At 58.1% G+C, this 20,677-nt stretch overlaps 5 protein-coding genes across 7 annotated transcripts; 3 read left to right on the top strand and 2 right to left on the bottom strand.

Moving 5' to 3' along the window:
- Positions 1-623: 623 nt before the first annotated feature.
- Positions 624-3,997, top strand: LOC132339698 (cytochrome P450 4F4-like). Of its 2 annotated transcripts, XM_059870091.1 has the most exons (10): positions 624-812; positions 961-1,159; positions 1,525-1,655; positions 1,874-2,141; positions 2,473-2,539; positions 2,614-2,743; positions 2,814-2,947; positions 3,029-3,093; positions 3,177-3,259; positions 3,359-3,997. In XM_059870091.1, exons 1-10 carry the CDS (start codon positions 742-744, stop codon positions 3,537-3,539), a joined length of 1,329 nt encoding a protein of 442 aa, XP_059726074.1. In that variant the 5' UTR covers positions 624-741; the 3' UTR covers positions 3,540-3,997. The 2 variants fall into 2 exon arrangements, with proteins under 2 accessions (XP_059726074.1, XP_059726073.1); XM_059870090.1 differs by having other exon boundaries at positions 652-1,159.
- A 129-nt stretch (positions 3,998-4,126) lies between these two features.
- LOC132339701 (zinc finger protein 239-like) lies at positions 4,127-7,047 on the bottom strand. Its single transcript, XM_059870094.1, has 2 exons — positions 6,336-7,047; positions 4,127-6,149 (listed from the first exon to the last, which is right to left on the bottom strand). Exons 1-2 carry the CDS (start codon positions 6,445-6,447, stop codon positions 5,143-5,145), a joined length of 1,119 nt encoding a protein of 372 aa, XP_059726077.1. The 5' UTR covers positions 6,448-7,047; the 3' UTR covers positions 4,127-5,142.
- A 16-nt stretch (positions 7,048-7,063) lies between these two features.
- On the top strand, positions 7,064-11,182 carry LOC132339699 (zinc finger protein 664-like). The gene is made up of 3 exons (XM_059870092.1): positions 7,064-7,292; positions 8,895-8,973; positions 9,160-11,182. The coding sequence occupies exons 1-3, from the start codon at positions 7,071-7,073 to the stop codon at positions 10,164-10,166; spliced, it is 1,308 nt and encodes a 435-aa protein (XP_059726075.1). The 5' UTR covers positions 7,064-7,070; the 3' UTR covers positions 10,167-11,182.
- Positions 11,183-11,311: 129 nt separating this feature from the next.
- Positions 11,312-15,818, bottom strand: LOC132339697 (cytochrome P450 4F3-like). 2 transcript variants are annotated; one of them, XM_059870088.1, is made up of 12 exons: positions 15,633-15,818; positions 15,186-15,330; positions 14,741-14,794; positions 14,150-14,277; positions 13,654-13,784; positions 13,168-13,435; positions 12,770-12,836; positions 12,566-12,695; positions 12,362-12,495; positions 12,216-12,280; positions 12,050-12,132; positions 11,312-11,950 (listed from the first exon to the last, which is right to left on the bottom strand). In XM_059870088.1, the coding sequence occupies exons 1-12, from the start codon at positions 15,816-15,818 to the stop codon at positions 11,770-11,772; spliced, it is 1,572 nt and encodes a 523-aa protein (XP_059726071.1). In that variant the 3' UTR covers positions 11,312-11,769. The 2 variants fall into 2 exon arrangements, with proteins under 2 accessions (XP_059726071.1, XP_059726072.1); XM_059870089.1 differs by lacking the exons at positions 14,741-14,794; positions 15,186-15,330; positions 15,633-15,818 and adding an exon at positions 14,497-14,612 and having other exon boundaries at positions 14,150-14,348.
- A 929-nt stretch (positions 15,819-16,747) lies between these two features.
- LOC132339767 (N-acetylmuramoyl-L-alanine amidase-like) lies at positions 16,748-19,329 on the top strand. The gene is given in 3 exon segments (XM_059870258.1): positions 16,748-17,022; positions 18,329-18,472; positions 18,764-19,329. Coding segments are annotated over 3 exon segments (777 nt in total). The 3' UTR covers positions 19,122-19,329.
- The last annotated feature ends 1,348 nt before the right edge of the window (positions 19,330-20,677 follow it).

Raw genomic sequence — 20,677 nt, forward strand, 5'->3', positions numbered from 1 at the left:
ACTACAGCAGGTGGACACCTTGGTGGCCCAGTACCGTCATGGCTGCCTCTGGTGGGGACTTCCCTGGCTGCCTGTCCTGCGCCTCTTTCACCCCAGCACCCTCCGGCACTCCTCAGTGCCTCAGGTAGGACATGGGACATCAGACGCGGGTCCCCAGGGCCACCCATGGGACCTGGCACAGAGACCTGGCAGTGTTCAAGCAGTAGCCATCAACCCAAGCCCACAGGTCCCCAGAGGCGTCACCATTGCCAGGCCAAATGCCACCCCATAGTGGCCACCAACCTGTCCTTGAGGTTCCCCAAGGCCACCCAAAGGTGTCACCATATCCAGCCTCTGGTTGTTCCCCAGCCATCATCCTTTGGTGGCCATGGGTGCTGGGAGAGGGTCCCCACCCCAGGGTCCCCACCTGAGGGTTAATGGGTGCAGACAGGGCGGTGCCACCGCCATTGTCCCCACGCAGGAAACCTGATGCCACCCCAGTGAATCCCTGCCCACCCCATCCTTGTACCCTGCAGCTTTCGTGGCCCCCAAGACAAAATTTTCTACGGCTTCCTCAAGCCCTGGCTGGGTGAGTGGGGGGCACTAGGGTGGGGACAGCACCCTGGGGTGCCCCGTGAATGGAGTTGGGTGTCACAGGGGTGGGGACAGCACCTCCTGGGTGGGCCCCCAGATGAATTTGGATGTGTCACAGGGACAGTGGAGGACAGGGACATCATCCCTGGGTGCCCCCATGATGGATCTATGTGTGTCACAGGGAACGGGGCACTGGGGGACAGGGACATCATCCCTGGGCGCCCCCAGGATGGATCCAGGTGTGTCACATGGGACAGGGGTGGTGGGGGACAGGGACATTATCCTTGGGTGTTCCCAGGATGTATGTGTTTGTGTCACAGGGGAAAGGGCACTGGGGGACAGGAACATCATCCTTGGTGTCCCCAGATGGATCTGTGTGTGTCACAGGGGACAGGAGTGGTGGGGGACAGGGACAACCCCCTGGGTGCCCTCAGTGGACCCTGGTGTCCCCTCCCCAGGGGAGGGGCTGCTGCTGAGCGACGGGCAGCGCTGGGCGCGGCACCGGCAACTCCTGACACCCGCCTTCCACGGGGATGTGCTCCGGAATTACCTGGGAATCTTCAACCAGAGCACCCGCGTGCTGCTTGTGAGAGATCCGAGATGTGCACGAGTCCCCATCTGCACCCCAAATCATGAGTGCTGCACCCCAAATTCTGACCTACATACCAAACCCTGAGTCCCGTACCCAAAATTCTATCCTGCACCCACGGCTGCATCCTGACTCCTTTCCTGCACCCTGAGTCCCGTCCTGTACCCACATTCTGTACTGTCCCATACCCCAAACCCAAACCAGCCCCCAAACCCCAGCCCCACCCCTCGTTCATCACTGCATCCCTGTTCCACACCTGGTCTCCAACTCTTCCCCCTCTCCCACCCCTGTCCCACCCCCCAATTTATCCCCTGTCCCTGATCCCCTCCCTGTTCCCTTCCCAACCCAGTCCATCCCCGCAGGCCAAGTGGGGGGCAGCAGCAGTGGCAGCTGGTGGGGGGCCAGTGGAGCTGGAGGTGCTGCAGCCCCTGAGCCTCCTCACCCTGGACACGCTCCAGAAGTGCATCTTCAGTCACGAGAGCCACTGCCAGGAGTGAGTGTAACCTGTCCCCACTGACCATCCTGGTCGCCCTGGTGACTCCACCATTGTCCCTGTTGACCATCCTGGTGATGGCGTAGGCCCCACCATAGTCCCCACTGGCCATCGTGGTCCCACCACTGTCCCTGTTGGCCATTCTGGTGGCCCCAATGGTCCTGCTATCATCCATGCTGGTGGCCACAGGGTCCCACCATTGTCCCTGTTTCCTGCAGGCAGCCCAGCGAGTACATCCAGGCCATCCTGGAGCTGAGCTCATTGGTGGTCCGGCGCCAGTTCCAGCCACTTCTCCACCCGTGGTGGCTCTACAGCCTCTCCTCTGATGGCCGGCGCTTTGCCCGCGCCTGTGCCACTGTCCATGCCTTCACTGCTGATGTGGTGCAGCGCCGGCGCCAGGCACTCGCCTGCCTGGGCCATCAGGCCTGGCTGGATGGCCACCGGGGACGCAGCATGGACTTCATCGACCTCCTGCTGCTCACCAAGGTGGGGCTGGGGTGGTGGCCATGGGGACATGGAAGTGGTCAAGAGGGTGGTTGTGGCCATGGGGAGATGATGGTGACCATGATGGTGGTCAGGGGGATGGTGGTGGCCATGGAAGGGTTAGCCGTAGAGGCCAGTAGGATGCTGGTGGCCATGGGGGGGTTGGGCATAGACTGGTGGCCACAGGGGAACAGTGGTGGCTATGGGAAGCATTGATCATAGAGCTGGTGGCCAGTGGGATGATGGTGCCATAGGGTGGCGGCCATGGGGCAAGAGTGGCGGCCATGGATGGGATTTGGCCCCAGGTGGCCGATGGCTCATCCCACCTCCGTAGGACGAGAATGGCCACACCCTGTCGGACAAGGACATCGCGGCTGAGGCAGACACCTTCATGTTTGAGGGTAAGCACGAGCTCCCAGGCACCATTGGGGAGGAGCCACTCCAGTGTCCCCTCACTCACCCAATGTCCCCACAGGTCATGACACCACGGCCAGTGGCCTGGCATGGCTCTTCTACAACCTGGCCGGCCACCCTGAGTACCAGGAGCGATGCCGCCAGGAGGTCCAGGAGCTTCTGGCTGGCCGGGACACTGTGGACATTGAATGGTGAGATGTCCCCAGGGCCATCCCTGGTCATGTAGCTTGGGGACATGGTGCTACCCCCGCTTGTCCCCAGGGAGGACCTGTCCCAGCTGCCCTTCACCACCATGTGCATCAAGGAGAGCCTGCGGCTGCACCCTCCTGTCACTGCTGTGTCCCGGCGCTGCACCGAGGACATCCCCTTGCGTGATGGCCGTGTCATCCCCAAGGGTATGGCATGGCCAGGATGTACCCAGTGTCACCACCCACCCTCATCTGCTGTCCCTAAAGTGGCCATTCCCATCCCACCAGGGGTCATCTGCCTGATGAGCATCTACGGGACCCACCACAACCCAGACCTCTGGCCCGAGCCTGAGGTAGGACCATCCTATGAACTGTCTCTGTCACCACAGTGGCAACAGCTGTGTCCCCTCAGTGTGACTGTGTCGTGTCACCTCAGGTATTCAACCCTCTGAGGTTCAGCCTGGAGAACAGCAAGGGACGCTCCCCGTCATCCTTCATCCCCTTCTCTGCTGGCCCCAGGTACGTGGTGGAGTGGGGACAAGAGTGTCCCCAAGTGCCACCCCCATCCCTGGCTGGATTCACAGCGGAGTGACAGTGACAGTGGGGATGTGGTGGCAGGAACTGCATCGGGCAGAGCTTTGCCATGGCTGAGATGAAGGTGGTAGTGGCATTGACACTGTCCCGGTTTGTGCTGCGGAGGGACACGGCGAGGCCACCCCCGCGCCGCAAGCCCGAGCTGATCCTGCGTGCCGAGGACGGGCTCTGGTTGCTGCTGGAGCCACTGGTGGGAGTGGCCTGAGGGACAGGGGTCACCAGGACATGGGACATCCCACAAGGCAGGTGTCACAGCCAGAGGAGGAGCAGGGAATGAATGGTAGCATGAAGAGGACAGTATTATGGTGGTAGTGGGGATGTGATGTCCTTGGTCATGGGACACCTCATGGCATGGACATGTGAACCCATGGACTTGTCCCCTAGGCCACTTGTCACCATCCATGGCCATGTCCCCCATGTCCTCATCCATTGCCATATAGCCCCATGTCACCATCTATATCTGTGACACCCCCCCATGCCCAATATCGCCATCCACAGCCATGTCCGCACCCATGTCCTTGTCCATATCCCCATCCTCACCATGTCTCCCAATGTCACAATCCATGTCTTAGCTGAATGTCTTTATTTTACCCTAATGTTTGGGTGAAGGGATGAAGAAAAATGAAGGGAAATCAAAGCCAAATAAAATTATTTACGTGTCCACGCTGCTGTCCCATGCCCAGGCTAGAATGGTCACAGTGGGGGGGTGACAGTCCCCCTCTTTCGGGGCTCCGCAGAATCCCAGCTGCCAGTGGAGGCACAATGCGGAACAAAAGGGCCACAGCATGGGCCTGGGGGGCACTGGCTTACTTTATTTGATGTTAAACTCCAGGAGTCCCGGGATCCCCGTGCTGAACTGTGGGCAAGCAACATAAAGGGAGGCAGGTCTCAAGGGAGGATACAATGTTCAACTAATCAGGAAACTGGGGGTGGGACACAAGGCAGGGGATACAACGCAGTGAAGGATTTCAAGGGAGGAAAACTGCTTGGGATAGGAGGGGTTAACAACTGGATGTGGGGGGGGAAGGGGTTTGAAACTTGGCAGGGAAGTAGCTAAGTAACAAGAGATAAAGGACACCTGGCTCAACTGAACAACAAAGGCAGGTCTGTGTCACTCTAAAACAGGGGGAGAAAAAATCCAAAAGGACTACCAAACCACAAATCAAACAAAAAACCTGCCAAATAAAAACACACTGCAACAGCTGAGTATCCATGTGCCTGGGTGGGTAGAAAGGACCTTTTTTAGAGGGATTTCCACTCCATTGTCTCCAAAATCCTGGTTTCGTGCTCCAGTCCATCACTATTTGGCAGTGAAAGATGCCTGTGGGACAGAGAGAATTACAATCATGGAATGATTCAGGTTGGAAAAGACCTCCAACACCATCCAGTATTCCTTGATGCCACCAGAAGAAATGACTGGATGCAAAAGGTGAGATTTTTTTGGGGTCCAAAGTAAAAAACTGTGCTGTCCCCTATGAAATTCTGACGGTGGTTTGCATCCTAATGGATTTTTCTCTGGCTGCGTCCAAGTGCCCAAGGGGAGCCAGGAAGATGTGGAGACCACCAGCCAGGTATCTTCCCAACATGGATCACCAGGACCATGGACGACCAAGTCTCTGCCCAACGAGGGTCACTGTGGACCATCCAATGGAGGTCCTCCAACGGAGGATGGAGTTGAAGCAGCACTCAAAGCTCTTCCCACACTTGGGACACTGTTAGGGTCTCTCCCCAGTGTGGATCTGCTGGTGGGTGAGGAGGGTGGAGTTTTTCTTAAAGCACTTCCTGCAGTCGGGGCAGTGGAAGGGCCTCTATTCTGTGTGAATCTGCTGATGCTTGAGGAGACGGTATCTGCTCTGAAACCTCTCCCCACACTCAGAACACTCATAGGGCCTCTCCCCAGTGTGGATCCTCTGGTGGGCAATCAGGTTGGAGCTCTGGCTGAAGCTCTTCCCACATTCTGAGCACGTGTAGGGGCAATCCCCAGTGTGCATTGTCTGGTGGATGATCAGGTCAGAGCTGTCACGGAAGCTCTTCCCACATTCCCCACACACATAGGGTCGTATCCCAGTGTGGATCATCTGGTGGCGGTTCAGGTGGCAGCTCTTCCTGAAGGCTTTCCCACATTCTCCACATTTATAGGGCCGTTCATCAGTGTGGATCCTCTGGTGGCAGATCAAACTGGAGCTCAGGCTGAAGCTCTTTCCACATTCCCCACACTCGTAGGGCCGTTCCCCGGTGTGGATCCGCTGATGGGTGATCAGGTGGGAGCTGACTTTGAAGCTCTGTCCACACTCCCCACACTCATAGGGCCATTCCCCGGTGTGAATCCTCTGGTGGACCATCAGGTCAGAGGTGTCTCTGAAGCTCTTCCCACATTCCCCACACTCATAGGGCCTCTCCCCAGTGTGGATCTTCTGGTGGCGGTACAGGTGGGAGCTGATCCTGAAGCTCTTCCCACATTCCCCACACTCATAGGGCCGTTCCCCGGAGTGGATCTTCTGGTGGCAGACCAGGCGGGAGCTCGTGAGGAAACTCTTCCCACATTCCAGGCACTGGTGGGGCTTCTTGCCATCATCAAGCTGCTCATTGACCACTTCAGAGCTCTGGCCAGAGCTCCGGCTGCCTTCCTGGCACAGGGTGGGTCTTTCTTCCTCCGAGCATCCTGGGCTGCGTTTGCAGCCCCTCCTCCTGTGGGATCTCCAGGGCTTTTCCTCCCCGTTGGATTCCTGCGCTGTGGAGCCGCTCAAAACAGCCTCTCTCATGAGGTTCTGCTGCAGGGATTTGTCCTCCCTGGTCTCCATCCTCAGCTCCTTGTCTGGGGGAGGAAGGACAAAGAGAGGAAGGGTTTTGCCTCCATGCCAGAGGGAAGGGGAAGGAGATCTCCCCAGTCCATCCCTGGCAGGACAGCATTGGCACAGGGGTTGTCCTGAAGCCGGGGACCGTGCTGGGCTGGGAGATGAAGCAGAAGAGAGGGGGAAAGGGGCAGTGACTTCCTCCTCACCTGCCGGGCTGTCCCAAGGCATCTTCCTCTTCCTTGCAGACTTCTCCTCTATGCAGATAAGGTTTGGGAGTGGGAAATCCAGATTTGAGGGAAAAACAAGATGTGAGTGCATTGCCTTCGAAAGTCCCGCTGGCCAAGTCCATCTCTAGCAGTCACCAGGTGTCTGGTGGCCAGAAAAACCTCCAAAAATAAAAAAACCTCTCCCAGGATTTGCCTGTTTCCAGTGTCCTTACTTTGGGGTTATGGGGGTCCCTCTTCTCAGAGCTGCTGGGGGACCCATGGTTCCTGGGCCTTCCCCCCCCACACACACCCAGGCCCTGCTTAGACAGGCTGAGGGGGTTTTGGGAGTGTCCAGGGGTGACTTTATGATGCTCATATCCCCATTTGTCTGAAATACGTTTTTCACCTATAAGACTAGTTCTGAGAGCAAAGAGGGAGGAAGAAGCACGGAGTTTGTTTTCAGAACCTCTCTCACTCCTCCACATTCCTGCTCCTCTGTTGTCTGCAGATGGACAGGCAGCAGGAAAGAGCTCTCCTTTGCTTTTAGTTAATTTTAGCTAGCAGAGGCAGAGAAATTCCCTGGACAGTGATTTCTGGTTTTTCCTTTTCTTTGGACCTGTCTAAACCTGCTCTGGACTGAACACCCAGAAGAGCACCAGGAGCTCACATCTGTGCCCAACTGGGGCTGGGCTGCGGCATTTCCAGCACCAGAGGGGCTCGCTGTGGAACCCCGCAATGCTCATTCCGCGGCCGCTCCTCCTCGGACTGCTCCCATTCGTGCTCCTCCTGTTCCTGCTCCTCCCCTTCCCCTCTTCCTCCCCTTCCTTCCGCTCCTCCTCCGCTCCCGCCTGGGACCCCCCTTTCGCAACCCTCTGCCCCACGGCCGCAGCAGCACCGGGTTTGGGTCTCGCGGGATCCGGAGTCGAGTACCAAATATATTTCGGTGTCGCTGAGAGAGGTATTTTTTTATTTATATAATGAGGGGATATATTTGGATCTCGCAGGAATGCAAAGCTGAGCCTCAAATGGCCTTGGGGGCGATCGCGGAGATCGGGCCCCTGCGGGGCCCACGTGGCGATCGCCCGGTGCCGGCGGGGCGGGACACGGGTTTTGGGGAACCCCGGGGAGAGCCGGGGGATGAAAGGCGGGAGCCCCGGCGTGGGGAGAGAGGCGGTAGCAGAGCTGGGGGAGCTCCGGCAGGCTGGAGGGGTGGTGGAGCCCGGAGATGAGTGGGGCCCGGGCTCCCCGACGCTGAAAGTATTGTCGGGGAGCGGGAGGAGCGCTGAGTGCCTGGAGTGGGGGGATGCTGGAGAGGGGGACCCTGGGACACCTGGGAGCCGCGTTCGAATCAGGGGACGATGAACCCTGGACACCCCGAAAACCCCCTCAGCCTGTCTAAGCAGTGCCTGGGGGGGCGGGATGCCCAGGAACCACGGGTCCCCCAGCAGCTCTGAGAAGAGGGACCCCCCCATAACCCCGAACTAAGGACGCTGGAAACAGGGAACGCCTGGGAGAGTTGTTGGTTTTTTTTTTTTTTTTTTTTTTTTTTTTGTCTCCTTCTTGATTTTTGGACGTTTTTCTGGCCACCAGACACCCAGTGACATCTAATGACAAATGGACTTGGCTAGCAGGACCTTCAAAGCCAACGCCAATGTCATGGTTTAGGGCAATTTTGGGAGAAAACCTCTAAAGGTGTTACCTCTAGAAGAGCAAATTCAAGCGGACCCTGCCCTAGCTGGTTCTGGAAAAGGATTTCCTTGGAGAAAAGTGGAAAAAACTGTTTGTTTAACAGGCAAAGCACTCACCAGCCCAAAAAAATGAACAATATTAAACAATAAAACCTCTTGCTTCTCCAAAAGAGATGACAAACTGACAAAGTCCCCTCCATGGGCTGTAGCTCAGCTCACTCAGTCTCTTATCAGTCCCTCTGGTGCTGGAAATGCCGCAGCCCAGCCCCAGTTGGGCACAGATGTGAGCTCCTGGTGCTCTTCTGGGTGTTCAGTCCAGAGCAGGTTTAGACAGGTCCAAAGAAAAGGAAAAACCAGAAATCACTGTCCAGGGAATTTCTCTGCCTCTGCTAGCTAAAATTAACTAAAAGCAAAGGAGAGCTCTTTCCTGCTGCCTGTCCATCTGCAGACAACAGAGGAGCAGGAATGTGGAGGAGTGAGAGAGGTTCTGAAAACAAACTCCGTGCTTCTTCCTCCCTCTTTGCTCTCAGAACTAGTCTTATAGGTGAAAAACGTATTTCAGACAAATGGGGATATGAGCATCGTAAAGTCACCCCTGGACACTCCCAAAACCCCCTCAGCCTGTCTAAGCAGGGCCTGGGTGTGTGTGGGGGGGGAAGGCCCAGGAACCACGGGTCCCCCAGCAGCTCTGAGAAGAGGGACCCCCATAACCCCAAAGTAAGGACACTGGAAACAGGCAAATCCTGGGAGAGGTTTTTTTATTTTTGGAGGTTTTTCTGGCCACCAGACACCTGGTGACTGCTAGAGATGGACTTGGCCAGCGGGACTTTCGAAGGCAATGCACTCACATCTTGTTTTTCCCTCAAATCTGGATTTCCCACTCCCAAACCTTATCTGCATAGAGGAGAAGTCTGCAAGGAAGAGGAAGATGCCTTGGGACAGCCCGGCAGGTGAGGAGGAAGTCACTGCCCCTTTCCCCCTCTCTTCTGCTTCATCTCCCAGCCCAGCACGGTCCCCGGCTTCAGGACAACCCCTGTGCCAATGCTGTCCTGCCAGGGATGGACTGGGGAGATCTCCTTCCCCTTCCCTCTGGCATGGAGGCAAAACCCTTCCTCTCTTTGTCCTTCCTCCCCCAGACAAGGAGCTGAGGATGGAGACCAGGGAGGACAAATCCCTGCAGCAGAACCTCATGAGAGAGGCTGTTTTGAGCGGCTCCACAGCGCAGGAATCCAACGGGGAGGAAAAGCCCTGGAGATCCCACAGGAGGAGGGGCTGCAAACGCAGCCCAGGATGCTCGGAGGAAGAAAGACCCACCCTGTGCCAGGAAGGCAGCCGGAGCTCTGGCCAGAGCTCTGAAGTGGTCAATGAGCAGCTTGATGATGGCAAGAAGCCCCACCAGTGCCTGGAATGTGGGAAGAGTTTCCTCACGAGCTCCCGCCTGGTCTGCCACCAGAAGATCCACTCCGGGGAACGGCCCTATGAGTGTGGGGAATGTGGGAAGAGCTTCAGGATCAGCTCCCACCTGTACCGCCACCAGAAGATCCACACTGGGGAGAGGCCCTATGAGTGTGGGGAATGTGGGAAGAGCTTCAGAGACACCTCTGACCTGATGGTCCACCAGAGGATTCACACCGGGGAATGGCCCTATGAGTGTGGGGAGTGTGGACAGAGCTTCAAAGTCAGCTCCCACCTGATCACCCATCAGCGGATCCACACCGGGGAACGGCCCTACGAGTGTGGGGAATGTGGAAAGAGCTTCAGCCTGAGCTCCAGTTTGATCTGCCACCAGAGGATCCACACTGATGAACGGCCCTATAAATGTGGAGAATGTGGGAAAGCCTTCAGGAAGAGCTGCCACCTGAACCGCCACCAGATGATCCACACTGGGATACGACCCTATGTGTGTGGGGAATGTGGGAAGAGCTTCCGTGACAGCTCTGACCTGATCATCCACCAGACAATGCACACTGGGGATTGCCCCTACACGTGCTCAGAATGTGGGAAGAGCTTCAGCCAGAGCTCCAACCTGATTGCCCACCAGAGGATCCACACTGGGGAGAGGCCCTATGAGTGTTCTGAGTGTGGGGAGAGGTTTCAGAGCAGATACCGTCTCCTCAAGCATCAGCAGATTCACACAGAATAGAGGCCCTTCCACTGCCCCGACTGCAGGAAGTGCTTTAAGAAAAACTCCACCCTCCTCACCCACCAGCAGATCCACACTGGGGAGAGACCCTAACAGTGTCCCAAGTGTGGGAAGAGCTTTGAGTGCTGCTTCAACTCCATCCTCCGTTGGAGGACCTCCATTGGATGGTCCACAGTGACCCTCGTTGGGCAGAGACTTGGTCGTCCATGGTCCTGGTGATCCATGTTGGGAAGATACCTGGCTGGTGGTCTCCACATCTTCCTGGCTCCCCTTGGGCACTTGGACGCAGCCAGAGAAAAATCCATTAGGATGCAAACCACCGTCAGAATTTCATAGGGGACAGCACAGTTTTTTACTTTGGACCCCAAAAAAATCTCACCTTTTGCATCCAGTCATTTCTTCTGGTGGCATCAAGGAATACTGGATGGTGTTGGAGGTCTTTTCCAACCTGAATCATTCCATGATTGTAATTCTCTCTGTCCCACAGGCATCTTTCACTGCCAAATAGTGATGGACTGGAGCACGAAACCAGGATTTTGGAGACAATGGAGTGGAAATCCCTCTAAAAAAGGTCCTTTCTACCCACCCAGGCACATGGATACTCAGCTGTTGCAGTGTGTTTTTATTTGGCAGGTTTTTTGTTTGATTTGTGGTTTGGTAGTCCTTTTGGATTTTTTCTCCCCCTGTTTTAGAGTGACACAGACCTGCCTTTGTTGTTCAGTTGAGCCAGGTGTCCTTTATCTCTTGTTACTTAGCTACTTCCCTGCCAAGTTTCAAACCCCTTCCCCCCCCACATCCAGTTGTTAACCCCTCCTATCCCAAGCAGTTTTCCTCCCTTGAAATCCTTCACTGCGTTGTATCCCCTGCCTTGTGTCCCACCCCCAGTTTCCTGATTAGTTGAACATTGTATCCTCCCTTGAGACCTGCCTCCCTTTATGTTGCTTGCCCACAGTTCAGCACGGGGATCCCGGGACTCCTGGAGTTTAACATCAAATAAAGTAAGCCAGTGCCCCCCAGGCCCATGCTGTGGCCCTTTTGTTCCGCATTGTGCCTCCACTGGCAGCTGGGATTCTGCGGAGCCCCGAAAGAGGGGGACTGTCACCCCCCCACTGTGACCATTCTAGCCTGGGCATGGGACAGCAGCGTGGACACGTAAATAATTTTATTTGGCTTTGATTTCCCTTCATTTTTCTTCATCCCTTCACCCAAACATTAGGGTAAAATAAAGACATTCAGCTAAGACATGGATTGTGACATTGGGAGACATGGTGAGGATGGGGATATGGACAAGGACATGGGTGCGGACATGGCTGTGGATGGCGATATTGGGCATGGGGGGGTGTCACAGATATAGATGGTGACATGGGGCTATATGGCAATGGATGAGGACATGGGGGACATGGCCATGGATGGTGACAAGTGGCCTAGGGGACAAGTCCATGGGTTCACATGTCCATGCCATGAGGTGTCCCATGACCAAGGACATCACATCCCCACTACCACCATAATACTGTCCTCTTCATGCTACCATTCATTCCCTGCTCCTCCTCTGGCTGTGACACCTGCCTTGTGGGATGTCCCATGTCCTGGTGACCCCTGTCCCTCAGGCCACTCCCACCAGTGGCTCCAGCAGCAACCAGAGCCCGTCCTCGGCACGCAGGATCAGCTCGGGCTTGCGGCGCGGGGGTGGCCTCGCCGTGTCCCTCCGCAGCACAAACCGGGACAGTGTCAATGCCACTACCACCTTCATCTCAGCCATGGCAAAGCTCTGCCCGATGCAGTTCCTGCCACCACATCCCCACTGTCACTGTCACTCCGCTGTGAATCCAGCCAGGGATGGGGGTGGCACTTGGGGACACTCTTGTCCCCACTCCACCACGTACCTGGGGCCAGCAGAGAAGGGGATGAAGGATGACGGGGAGCGTCCCTTGCTGTTCTCCAGGCTGAACCTCAGAGGGTTGAATACCTGAGGTGACACGACACAGTCACACTGAGGGGACACAGCTGTTGCCACTGTGGTGACAGAGACAGTTCATAGGATGGTCCTACCTCAGGCTCGGGCCAGAGGTCTGGGTTGTGGTGGGTCCCGTAGATGCTCATCAGGCAGATGACCCCTGGTGGGATGGGAATGGCCACTTTAGGGACAGCAGATGAGGGTGGGTGGTGACACTGGGTACATCCTGGCCATGCCATACCCTTGGGGATGACACGGCCATCACGCAAGGGGATGTCCTCGGTGCAGCGCCGGGACACAGCAGTGACAGGAGGGTGCAGCCGCAGGCTCTCCTTGATGCACATGGTGGTGAAGGGCAGCTGGGACAGGTCCTCCCTGGGGACAAGCGGGGGTAGCACCATGTCCCCAAGCTACATGACCAGGGATGGCCCTGGGGACATCTCACCATTCAATGTCCACAGTGTCCCGGCCAGCCAGAAGCTCCTGGACCTCCTGGCGGCATCGCTCCTGGTACTCAGGGTGGCCGGCCAGGTTGTAGAAGAGCCATGCCAGGCCACTGGCCGTGGTGTCATGACCTGTGGGGACATTGGGTGAGTGAGGGGACACTGGAGTGGCTCCTCCCCAATGGTGCCTGGGAGCTCGTGCTTACCCTCAAACATGAAGGTGTCTGCCTCAGCCGCGATGTCCTTGTCCGACAGGGTGTGGCCATTCTCGTCCTACGGAGGTGGGATGAGCCATCGGCCACCTGGGGCCAAATCCCATCCATGGCCGCCACTCTTGCCCCATGGCCGCCACCCTATGGCACCATCATCCCACTGGCCACCAGCTCTATGATCAATGCTTCCCATAGCCACCACTGTTCCCCTGTGGCCACCAGTCTATGCCCAACCCCCCCATGGCCACCAGCATCCTACTGGCCTCTACGGCTAACCCTTCCATGGCCACCACCATCCCCCTGACCACCATCATGGTCACCATCATCTCCCCATGGCCACAACCACCCTCTTGACCACTTCCATGTCCCCATGGCCACCACCCCAGCCCCACCTTGGTGAGCAGCAGGAGGTCGATGAAGTCCATGCTGCGTCCCCGGTGGCCATCCAGCCAGGCCTGATGGCCCAGGCAGGCGAGTGCCTGGCGCCGGCGCTGCACCACATCAGCAGTGAAGGCATGGACAGTGGCACAGGCGCGGGCAAAGCGCCGGCCATCAGAGGAGAGGCTGTAGAGCCACCACGGGTGGAGAAGTGGCTGGAACTGGCGCCGGACCACCAATGAGCTCAGCTCCAGGATGGCCTGGATGTACTCGCTGGGCTGCCTGCAGGAAACAGGGACAATGGTGGGACCCTGTGGCCACCAGCATGGATGATAGCAGGACCATTGGGGCCACCAGAATGGCCAACAGGGACAGTGGTGGGACCACGATGGCCAGTGGGGACTATGGTGGGGCCTACGCCATCACCAGGATGGTCAACAGGGACAATGGTGGAGTCACCAGGGCGACCAGGATGGTCAGTGGGGACAGGTTACACTCACTCCTGGCAGTGGCTCTCGTGACTGAAGATGCACTTCTGGAGCGTGTCCAGGGTGAGGAGGCTCAGGGGCTGCAGCACCTCCAGCTCCACTGGCCCCCCACCAGCTGCCACTGCTGCTGCCCCCCACTTGGCCTGCGGGGATGGACTGGGTTGGGAAGGGAACAGGGAGGGGATCAGGGACAGGGGATAAATTGGGGGGTGGGACAGGGGTGGGAGAGGGGGAAGAGTTGGAGACCAGGTGTGGAACAGGGATGCAGTGATGAACGAGGGGTGGGGCTGGGGTTTGGGGGCTGGTTTGGGTTTGGGGTATGGGACAGTACAGAATGTGGGTACAGGACGGGACTCAGGGTGCAGGAAAGGAGTCAGGATGCAGCCGTGGGTGCAGGATAGAATTTTGGGTACGGGACTCAGGGTTTGGTATGTAGGTCAGAATTTGGGGTGCAGCACTCATGATTTGGGGTGCAGATGGGGACTCGTGCACATCTCGGATCTCTCACAAGCAGCACGCGGGTGCTCTGGTTGAAGATTCCCAGGTAATTCCGGAGCACATCCCCGTGGAAGGCGGGTGTCAGGAGTTGCCGGTGCCGCGCCCAGCGCTGCCCGTCGCTCAGCAGCAGCCCCTCCCCTGGGGAGGGGACACCAGGGTCCACTGAGGGCACCCAGGGGGTTGTCCCTGTCCCCCACCACTCCTGTCCCCTGTGACACACACAGATCCATCTGGGGACACCAAGGATGATGTTCCTGTCCCCCAGTGCCCTTTCCCCTGTGACACAAACACATACATCCTGGGAACACCCAAGGATAATGTCCCTGTCCCCCACCACCCCTGTCCCATGTGACACACCTGGATCCATCCTGGGGGCGCCCAGGGATGATGTCCCTGTCCCCCAGTGCCCCGTTCCCTGTGACACACATAGATCCATCATGGGGGCACCCAGGGATGATGTCCCTGTCCTCCACTGTCCCTGTGACACATCCAAATTCATCTGGGAGCCCACCCAGGAGGTGCTGTCCCCACCCCTGTGACACCCAACTCCATTCACGGGGCACCCCAGGGTGCTGTCCCCACCCTAGTGCCCCCCACTCACCCAGCCAGGGCTTGAGGAAGCCGTAGAAAATTTTGTCCTTGGGGGCCACGAAAGCTGCAGGGTACAAGGATGGGGTGGGCAGGGATTCACTGGGGTGGCATCAGGTTTCCTGCGTGGGGACAATGGCGGTGGCACCGCCCTGTCTGCACCCATTAACCCTCAGGTGGGGACCCTGGGGTGGGGACCCTCTCCCAGCACCCATGGCCACCAAAGGATGATGGCTGGGGAACAACCAGAGGCTGGATATGGTGACACCTTTGGGTGGCCTTGGGGAACCTCAAGGACAGGTTGGTGGCCACTATGGGGTGGCATTTGGCCTGGCAATGGTGACGCCTCTGGGGACCTGTGGGCTTGGGTTGATGGCTACTGCTTGAACACTGCCAGGTCTCTGTGCCAGGTCCCATGGGTGGCCCTGGGGACCCGCGTCTGATGTCCCATGTCCTACCTGAGGCACTGAGGAGTGGCCGGAGGGTGCTGGGGTGAAAGAGGCGCAGGACAGGCAGCCAGGGAAGTCCCCACCAGAGGCAGCCATGACGGTACTGGGCCACCAAGGTGTCCACCTGCTGTAGTCCTTCCTCCGTGCTCCGGCCCTGGGGACAACAGGACATGTGTGCCACTGGGGGCACAGAAAGGCTTGGGGACATGTGTGTCCTCAGGACACTGCCAGCCTTGGGGACATGTGTGTCTGTCCCCACTGTCCCCTTGCAGGGGCCAATACCCTGTCCCCACTGTTCCTTTGCCAGTGCCACCACACCGTCCTCACCATCCCCCCAAGTGCCACCACTCCATTCCTTTGGTCCCCTCACAGGTGCCACCACCCAATTATTCCTTTGCAGGTGCCTCCACCCCTCTCCCCGCTGTCCCCGCAGGTGCCACCCCGCTGTTCCCTCACCATGCCAGTGTGTCCCAGCAACCAATTGCGCCAGGGCGGGATGGGGAACTTGTTCAGCTGGCGACAAGTGGCCCTGAATCGGGTGACAGCCACCAGCGCATCCCAGAGCCACCGCAGCAGCAGGGCCACCACGAAGGTGCCCAGGGCCACCGCGCCCAGGGAACCTAGCGCCGTGGCCACCGCCATGGAACCGCTCCTGGGGACAGGAAGGGGACAGGGCAAGGGTTGAGTGTGGGCGGTGTCACCCGCGGGGTCACGTGGCGCCGTGCTGGGTGTCACCGGATCCGCCTTTTGTCCTAATACACATTCTGGTGGCAGCGTCCTCTGACATGTCCTGGTGACTTCTTGTGCTGACATGTCCTGGTGGCATTGTGTTCCCTCCTCCTCCCTGCGTGTGTCCCTGTCTGCCCTTCCCTCTGTGTACCACTGTCCCCCATCCGTGTGTCCCTATCCCTCTGCACATGTCCCTGTCCACTGTCGTGTGTCCCTGCCCCCTCGGAGTGTCCCCGTCCCCATCTTCCCCGTGAGACCTTGTTCCTTTCCGTGTGTCCCTGTCCCTCTCTGTATGTCCCCTGCCCCCCGCCCCCGGCGGGACCAAAGTCCCCGAGGTCCCGGGGCCGTGTCCTGCCGGATAGTCACGTGTCTCGCAGGGTGTCCTCCTGTCCCATAGGATGTTGCCGTGGCTGTTCCTTGCACTGAGCGTCTGCACCTGTCCCGGCACAGACAGGGACACCCCATGACACCCCACAGCACTGACAACACTTTGACCTCTGGTTTTGTGTCTTTTCTCCTTGATTTGTGTCCTTTCCCCCTCTTTCAGATCCTTTCCACCTCTCTTGGGTCCTTTAACCCCGTTTTGGGTTCTTTCCCCTTCTTTTGGGTCTTTTTCCTCTGTTTAGGGTCCTTTCCCCAGTTTTAGGTGCATTGTTCAGATTTTGGTCCTTTCCCTTAATTTTGGCTGCCCTCCCCCGGCTTTGATGCATTTTTGGGTGCCTTTCCCCCCTCAACCCCATTCCCACCCTTTCCCCCACATGCCCCCGCTCCCTGCCCACCCCTGTCTCCCCAGGCGTCCCCAAGGGTGTCCCACATGCCATGTGTTCTCTGCGACTGACATCATGGACACCCTTGAGTCCCCGGCCCGGGACAGCTCCCCTACCACCGCCACGGCACTGGGGCAGGGGCTGAGGGTCTGCAGCACCTTGGAGTGCCACGCAGGGCTAGATGAGCACCTCCAGGACCCCCTTCCGGGTCTCACTCCTGGGCAGTGGCAGCTCCTGACCAAGCTCCTGCGCTGTGACCCTGCAACACTGGACTATGGGGCCATACTGGCCCCCAACAGCTCCATGGTGGCCCTCAGTCCCCTCTTTGCCAGCATCGAGATGGGGCTGAGGTCTGGGGGATTTGGGCGACCCCTCCCCAGCCTCAACCCCCTGCTGATCCTCTCTTTACTGTCACCATCACATCATCGGATGTGCTTTGGGGACATCTTTCCTGGTGACAACAGTGGGACCATGCTGGAACCCAGCAGCTGCTGGGACGACGTGGAGAACTAAAATTACACCTCGCAGGGCCTCCCGTCCCCTATCCCCGATGCTGTGGTCATCAGAGCCATGGATGGGATGGTCCTGGGGGCACGACTGGCCTGGGACCCCATCCTGCTGGCCAAGCTGCTCCAGGGCTACTGCAGGACCAGCAATGGCTTGGAAATGGGGAGACTCCCCCTGCAGCAGTTATGGCACTGGGATTTTGGGGCGCTGGTGTGGCCAGGACAGCTAGAGAAGGAGGAGACAAAAGGAGGTTTTGGGGATGCCGTGGGTGCTGTCACACACCTGGCAGCTCCTTAGGGATGTGAGGACACAGCAGGTGGTGGTCTTGGCTTGTCGGGTGTCACAGGAGTTAAACGAGTGGGTTTGGGCAGGGGATGTCACCCTCTAAATGGGGTTGTCACCACACAAGTGGGGGTTGTCACCCCGTAAACAGGAGTTGTTACCACACAAAGGGGGCTTGTCACCACACAAATGGGAGTTGTCACTGCACAAATGGGGTGGGAAGAAGTGAGAGGGGACTCTGGGTGAGTGGGGTGGGGTCACTCTCCTGGGTGGGCACTGAGAGATGATGGTAGGGACAGGTGGCTTGGTGTGGTGGCTTTGGGTCCCCTGGGTGGACACCATTGTGACCCCTGAGTGGTCACCACCATGTCCTGTGGATGGCCACCACTATGCTGCCTGGGTGGACACCATAGTTTTCCCTGGATGACCGCCACCGTGTCCTCTGAATGGACATAACTCTGTCCCCTGGATGGCCACCCCTCTCTCCCCTGGGTGGTGGTCCCTGGGTGGCAGTCCCTAGATGGCCACCACCATGTCTCCATGGCCAACACTGTTGTGTCCCTTGGACACTGGCCCCCTCATGTCCCCACCAAAGGACACCCTGAGTAGCCCCTTCCCATCTCCTCAGTAACTCCCAGGAGGACCGTCCCACATCCAGGCTGAGCATCCCTCAGATGTTCCCATGTGTCCCTAAAGACCCATCAAGCTCCTTGTCTCCGCATGGACTCTGCTGTGTCCCCAAGGACCCACTGAGCCCCTTGTCCTCACATGGACTCTGACATGTCCCTAAGGGCTTAGGGGATACGTGGAGCCCCTTGTCACACTGCACGTGGGGGCTGGTCCCTACTGGGGCACCCTGTAATTGCTGTGGCTCCTGCTGGGCTCCATGTTCCTGCACCACACCCTGGAGCCGGTGAGGCCATGCCAGAGCTGCTACACCTGTTCCCATGCCATGAGGGACATGCAGAGCTTTCACCAGGATACCCACAGTTGGGACAACATTGGCTGCAGGTCACTGGCACCCTCTGAGGGAGCTGGCACCCCCCAAGGGAGCCATCATTGTACCCTGGCAGGCCCTGTCACCACCCAAAGGACCTGTTGCCCTCCAAGGTCCCCATCACTGTCCCCTTGTAAGTCCCCACCATTGTCCCCCCCTACTGTCCCTATCACTGTCCCACCATGGTCCCTGTCACCCTCTGTGGTCCATTTGCCCCCCATGGTCCCCATCCCTGACCCTTTGCAGTCCCCACCACTGTCGCCCCATGGCTCCACCACTGGGTACCCACCGTCAGGTCCTTGTAGCTTCGTGATGGGCTCAGACGGGTACCTGTATGAGGGTCAGGGGTGGCACTGGATCAGTGCCCACACCAAGGACTACAATACCAAGGGCTTCAGCACTGGCATCATCTGGGACTTCTCGGCCACCCTGCTGGACCCCGACACCCTGGCCCTGATGCAGGATGAACTCTAGCCCTGTGCTGTCCAGTCTGGCTGTGTCCAGCCAGACTTCACCCTGTGTGGCCAGCTCAGCCGCACCAATTGCCCTGGCAACGCCCTCTTCCAGGAGATCCAGAGCTGGCCCAGCTTCCAGGGGACACTGGTGTCCCCAGGGCTTGGGGTGGGTGTCCCAGTGGAGTTAGTGGGAGGAGGTTCAGGGTGATGATTGGGATTGACTGAACCCTGTGTTTTCCTCCATGGTCATGTCCTATGCCATGTCCCATGTCCCATGCCCTGTGTCCCATGCCATGCTCCATGGTCATTCCCATGTCCCTGTGCTCTCCAATCATGTCCCATGTCCTGCGTCATGTCCTGTGTCCTGTGCCATGCTCCAGGGTCCTGTTCCAACCCACAGCATGCCCTGTGCCATGTGTCCTGTGCTGTGTCCCATGCCACACTTCACACCATGCCCCATGCCATGCCCCAGGCCCCACACCAAGTTGTGCATGGCTGCCTCGTTCTGTCACTGTCACCATCCCCATCACTACTTCCTTCTTGCTGCTGCACCAGCCAATCCCTGGGTTTTAACCCAGCTTCCTCCAGGACCGGTAGGACTTTGCCTGGCCCTGGGCCCCGCTGGTGGCTGTCCTGTGTCCCCCAGGATGGGGGGTGACACTGGCACACATCTGCACACACCTGGTATTGGGGCTGGCAGCAGGGCTGGCACCCATCTGGGACCAGGGTGGGGATTGTCCTAGAGCAGTGGCATCATGGCACCAGGCCTGGGAAATGAGACTGAGAACTGGGACTGGGGCTGGGCAGTGGGACTGGACACTGAGGCTGGGCAGTGGGACTGGCCACCAGTACTGGGCATTGACATTGGGCACTGGACAGTTGGACTGGACAGTGGGGCTGGGCACTGAGGCCTGACACTGGCACTGGGCATCAGCACTGGGCACTGAACCAGGAGCAGGATAAACCCCTCTGCCCCTTCTCCTTTGCCCCCCTGAGCTCCCCTTTGCCTACCCAAAGCTTGGCTGCACGAGATGCCAGCAGGATCTGGCACCTTTGGGGGATGTTTCCCAGGGAAAGAGGGGTGGTCTGGGAGTACTGTGTGTGCTGACTCTGGTTCCTCCCAGACCCTGGGGGGCTGTGAGAAGCCCTAAAAAGAGACAACCCCCCAACCTCGCAGTTCATCAATCTCAAGGTGGGTACCCCCTACCTCTGATCCCACCCCCTCCAAGGGCCTCGGGGGTGACATGGAGCTGTCCTTGTCCCCTCCTCCAGGGGCTGTTGTGGAAGAGGCTCCTCCAGGAGAGGAAAAGTCGCAGTAGCACCAAAGTTCACTGAATCATAGGACTAACTGGGCTGGAAAAGACCTTTGAGATCATCAAGTCCAACCTATGACCTAACACCACCTTATCAACTAAACCCTGGCACTGAGTGCCACATCCAGTCTTTTTTTATACACCTCCAGGTGCGGTGAGTCTACCACCTCCCTAGGTAGCCCCTTCCAACGCCCAATCACTCTTTCAGTAAAGAATTTTTTCCTAATGTCCAGCTTAAACTTCCCCTGGCACAGCTTAAGACTGTGTCCTCTCCTTCTGTCAGTGTTTGCCTGGGAGAAGAGACCAGCCCCCATCTGATTACAACCGCCTTCCAGGTGGAAGGAGGGGTGGGTGTGTGTCTGGGTTGTCCTGGTGACACTCCTCTCCCTGCAGGATCTCCATCAGAGTGGATGGGGGATATGTGGGTGCTGGGGGTCCCCAGTGACATTCC

Source organism: Haemorhous mexicanus, chromosome 29 (assembly GCF_027477595.1).
Source record: "Haemorhous mexicanus isolate bHaeMex1 chromosome 29, bHaeMex1.pri, whole genome shotgun sequence".
Lineage (NCBI taxonomy): Eukaryota > Metazoa > Chordata > Aves > Passeriformes > Fringillidae > Haemorhous > Haemorhous mexicanus.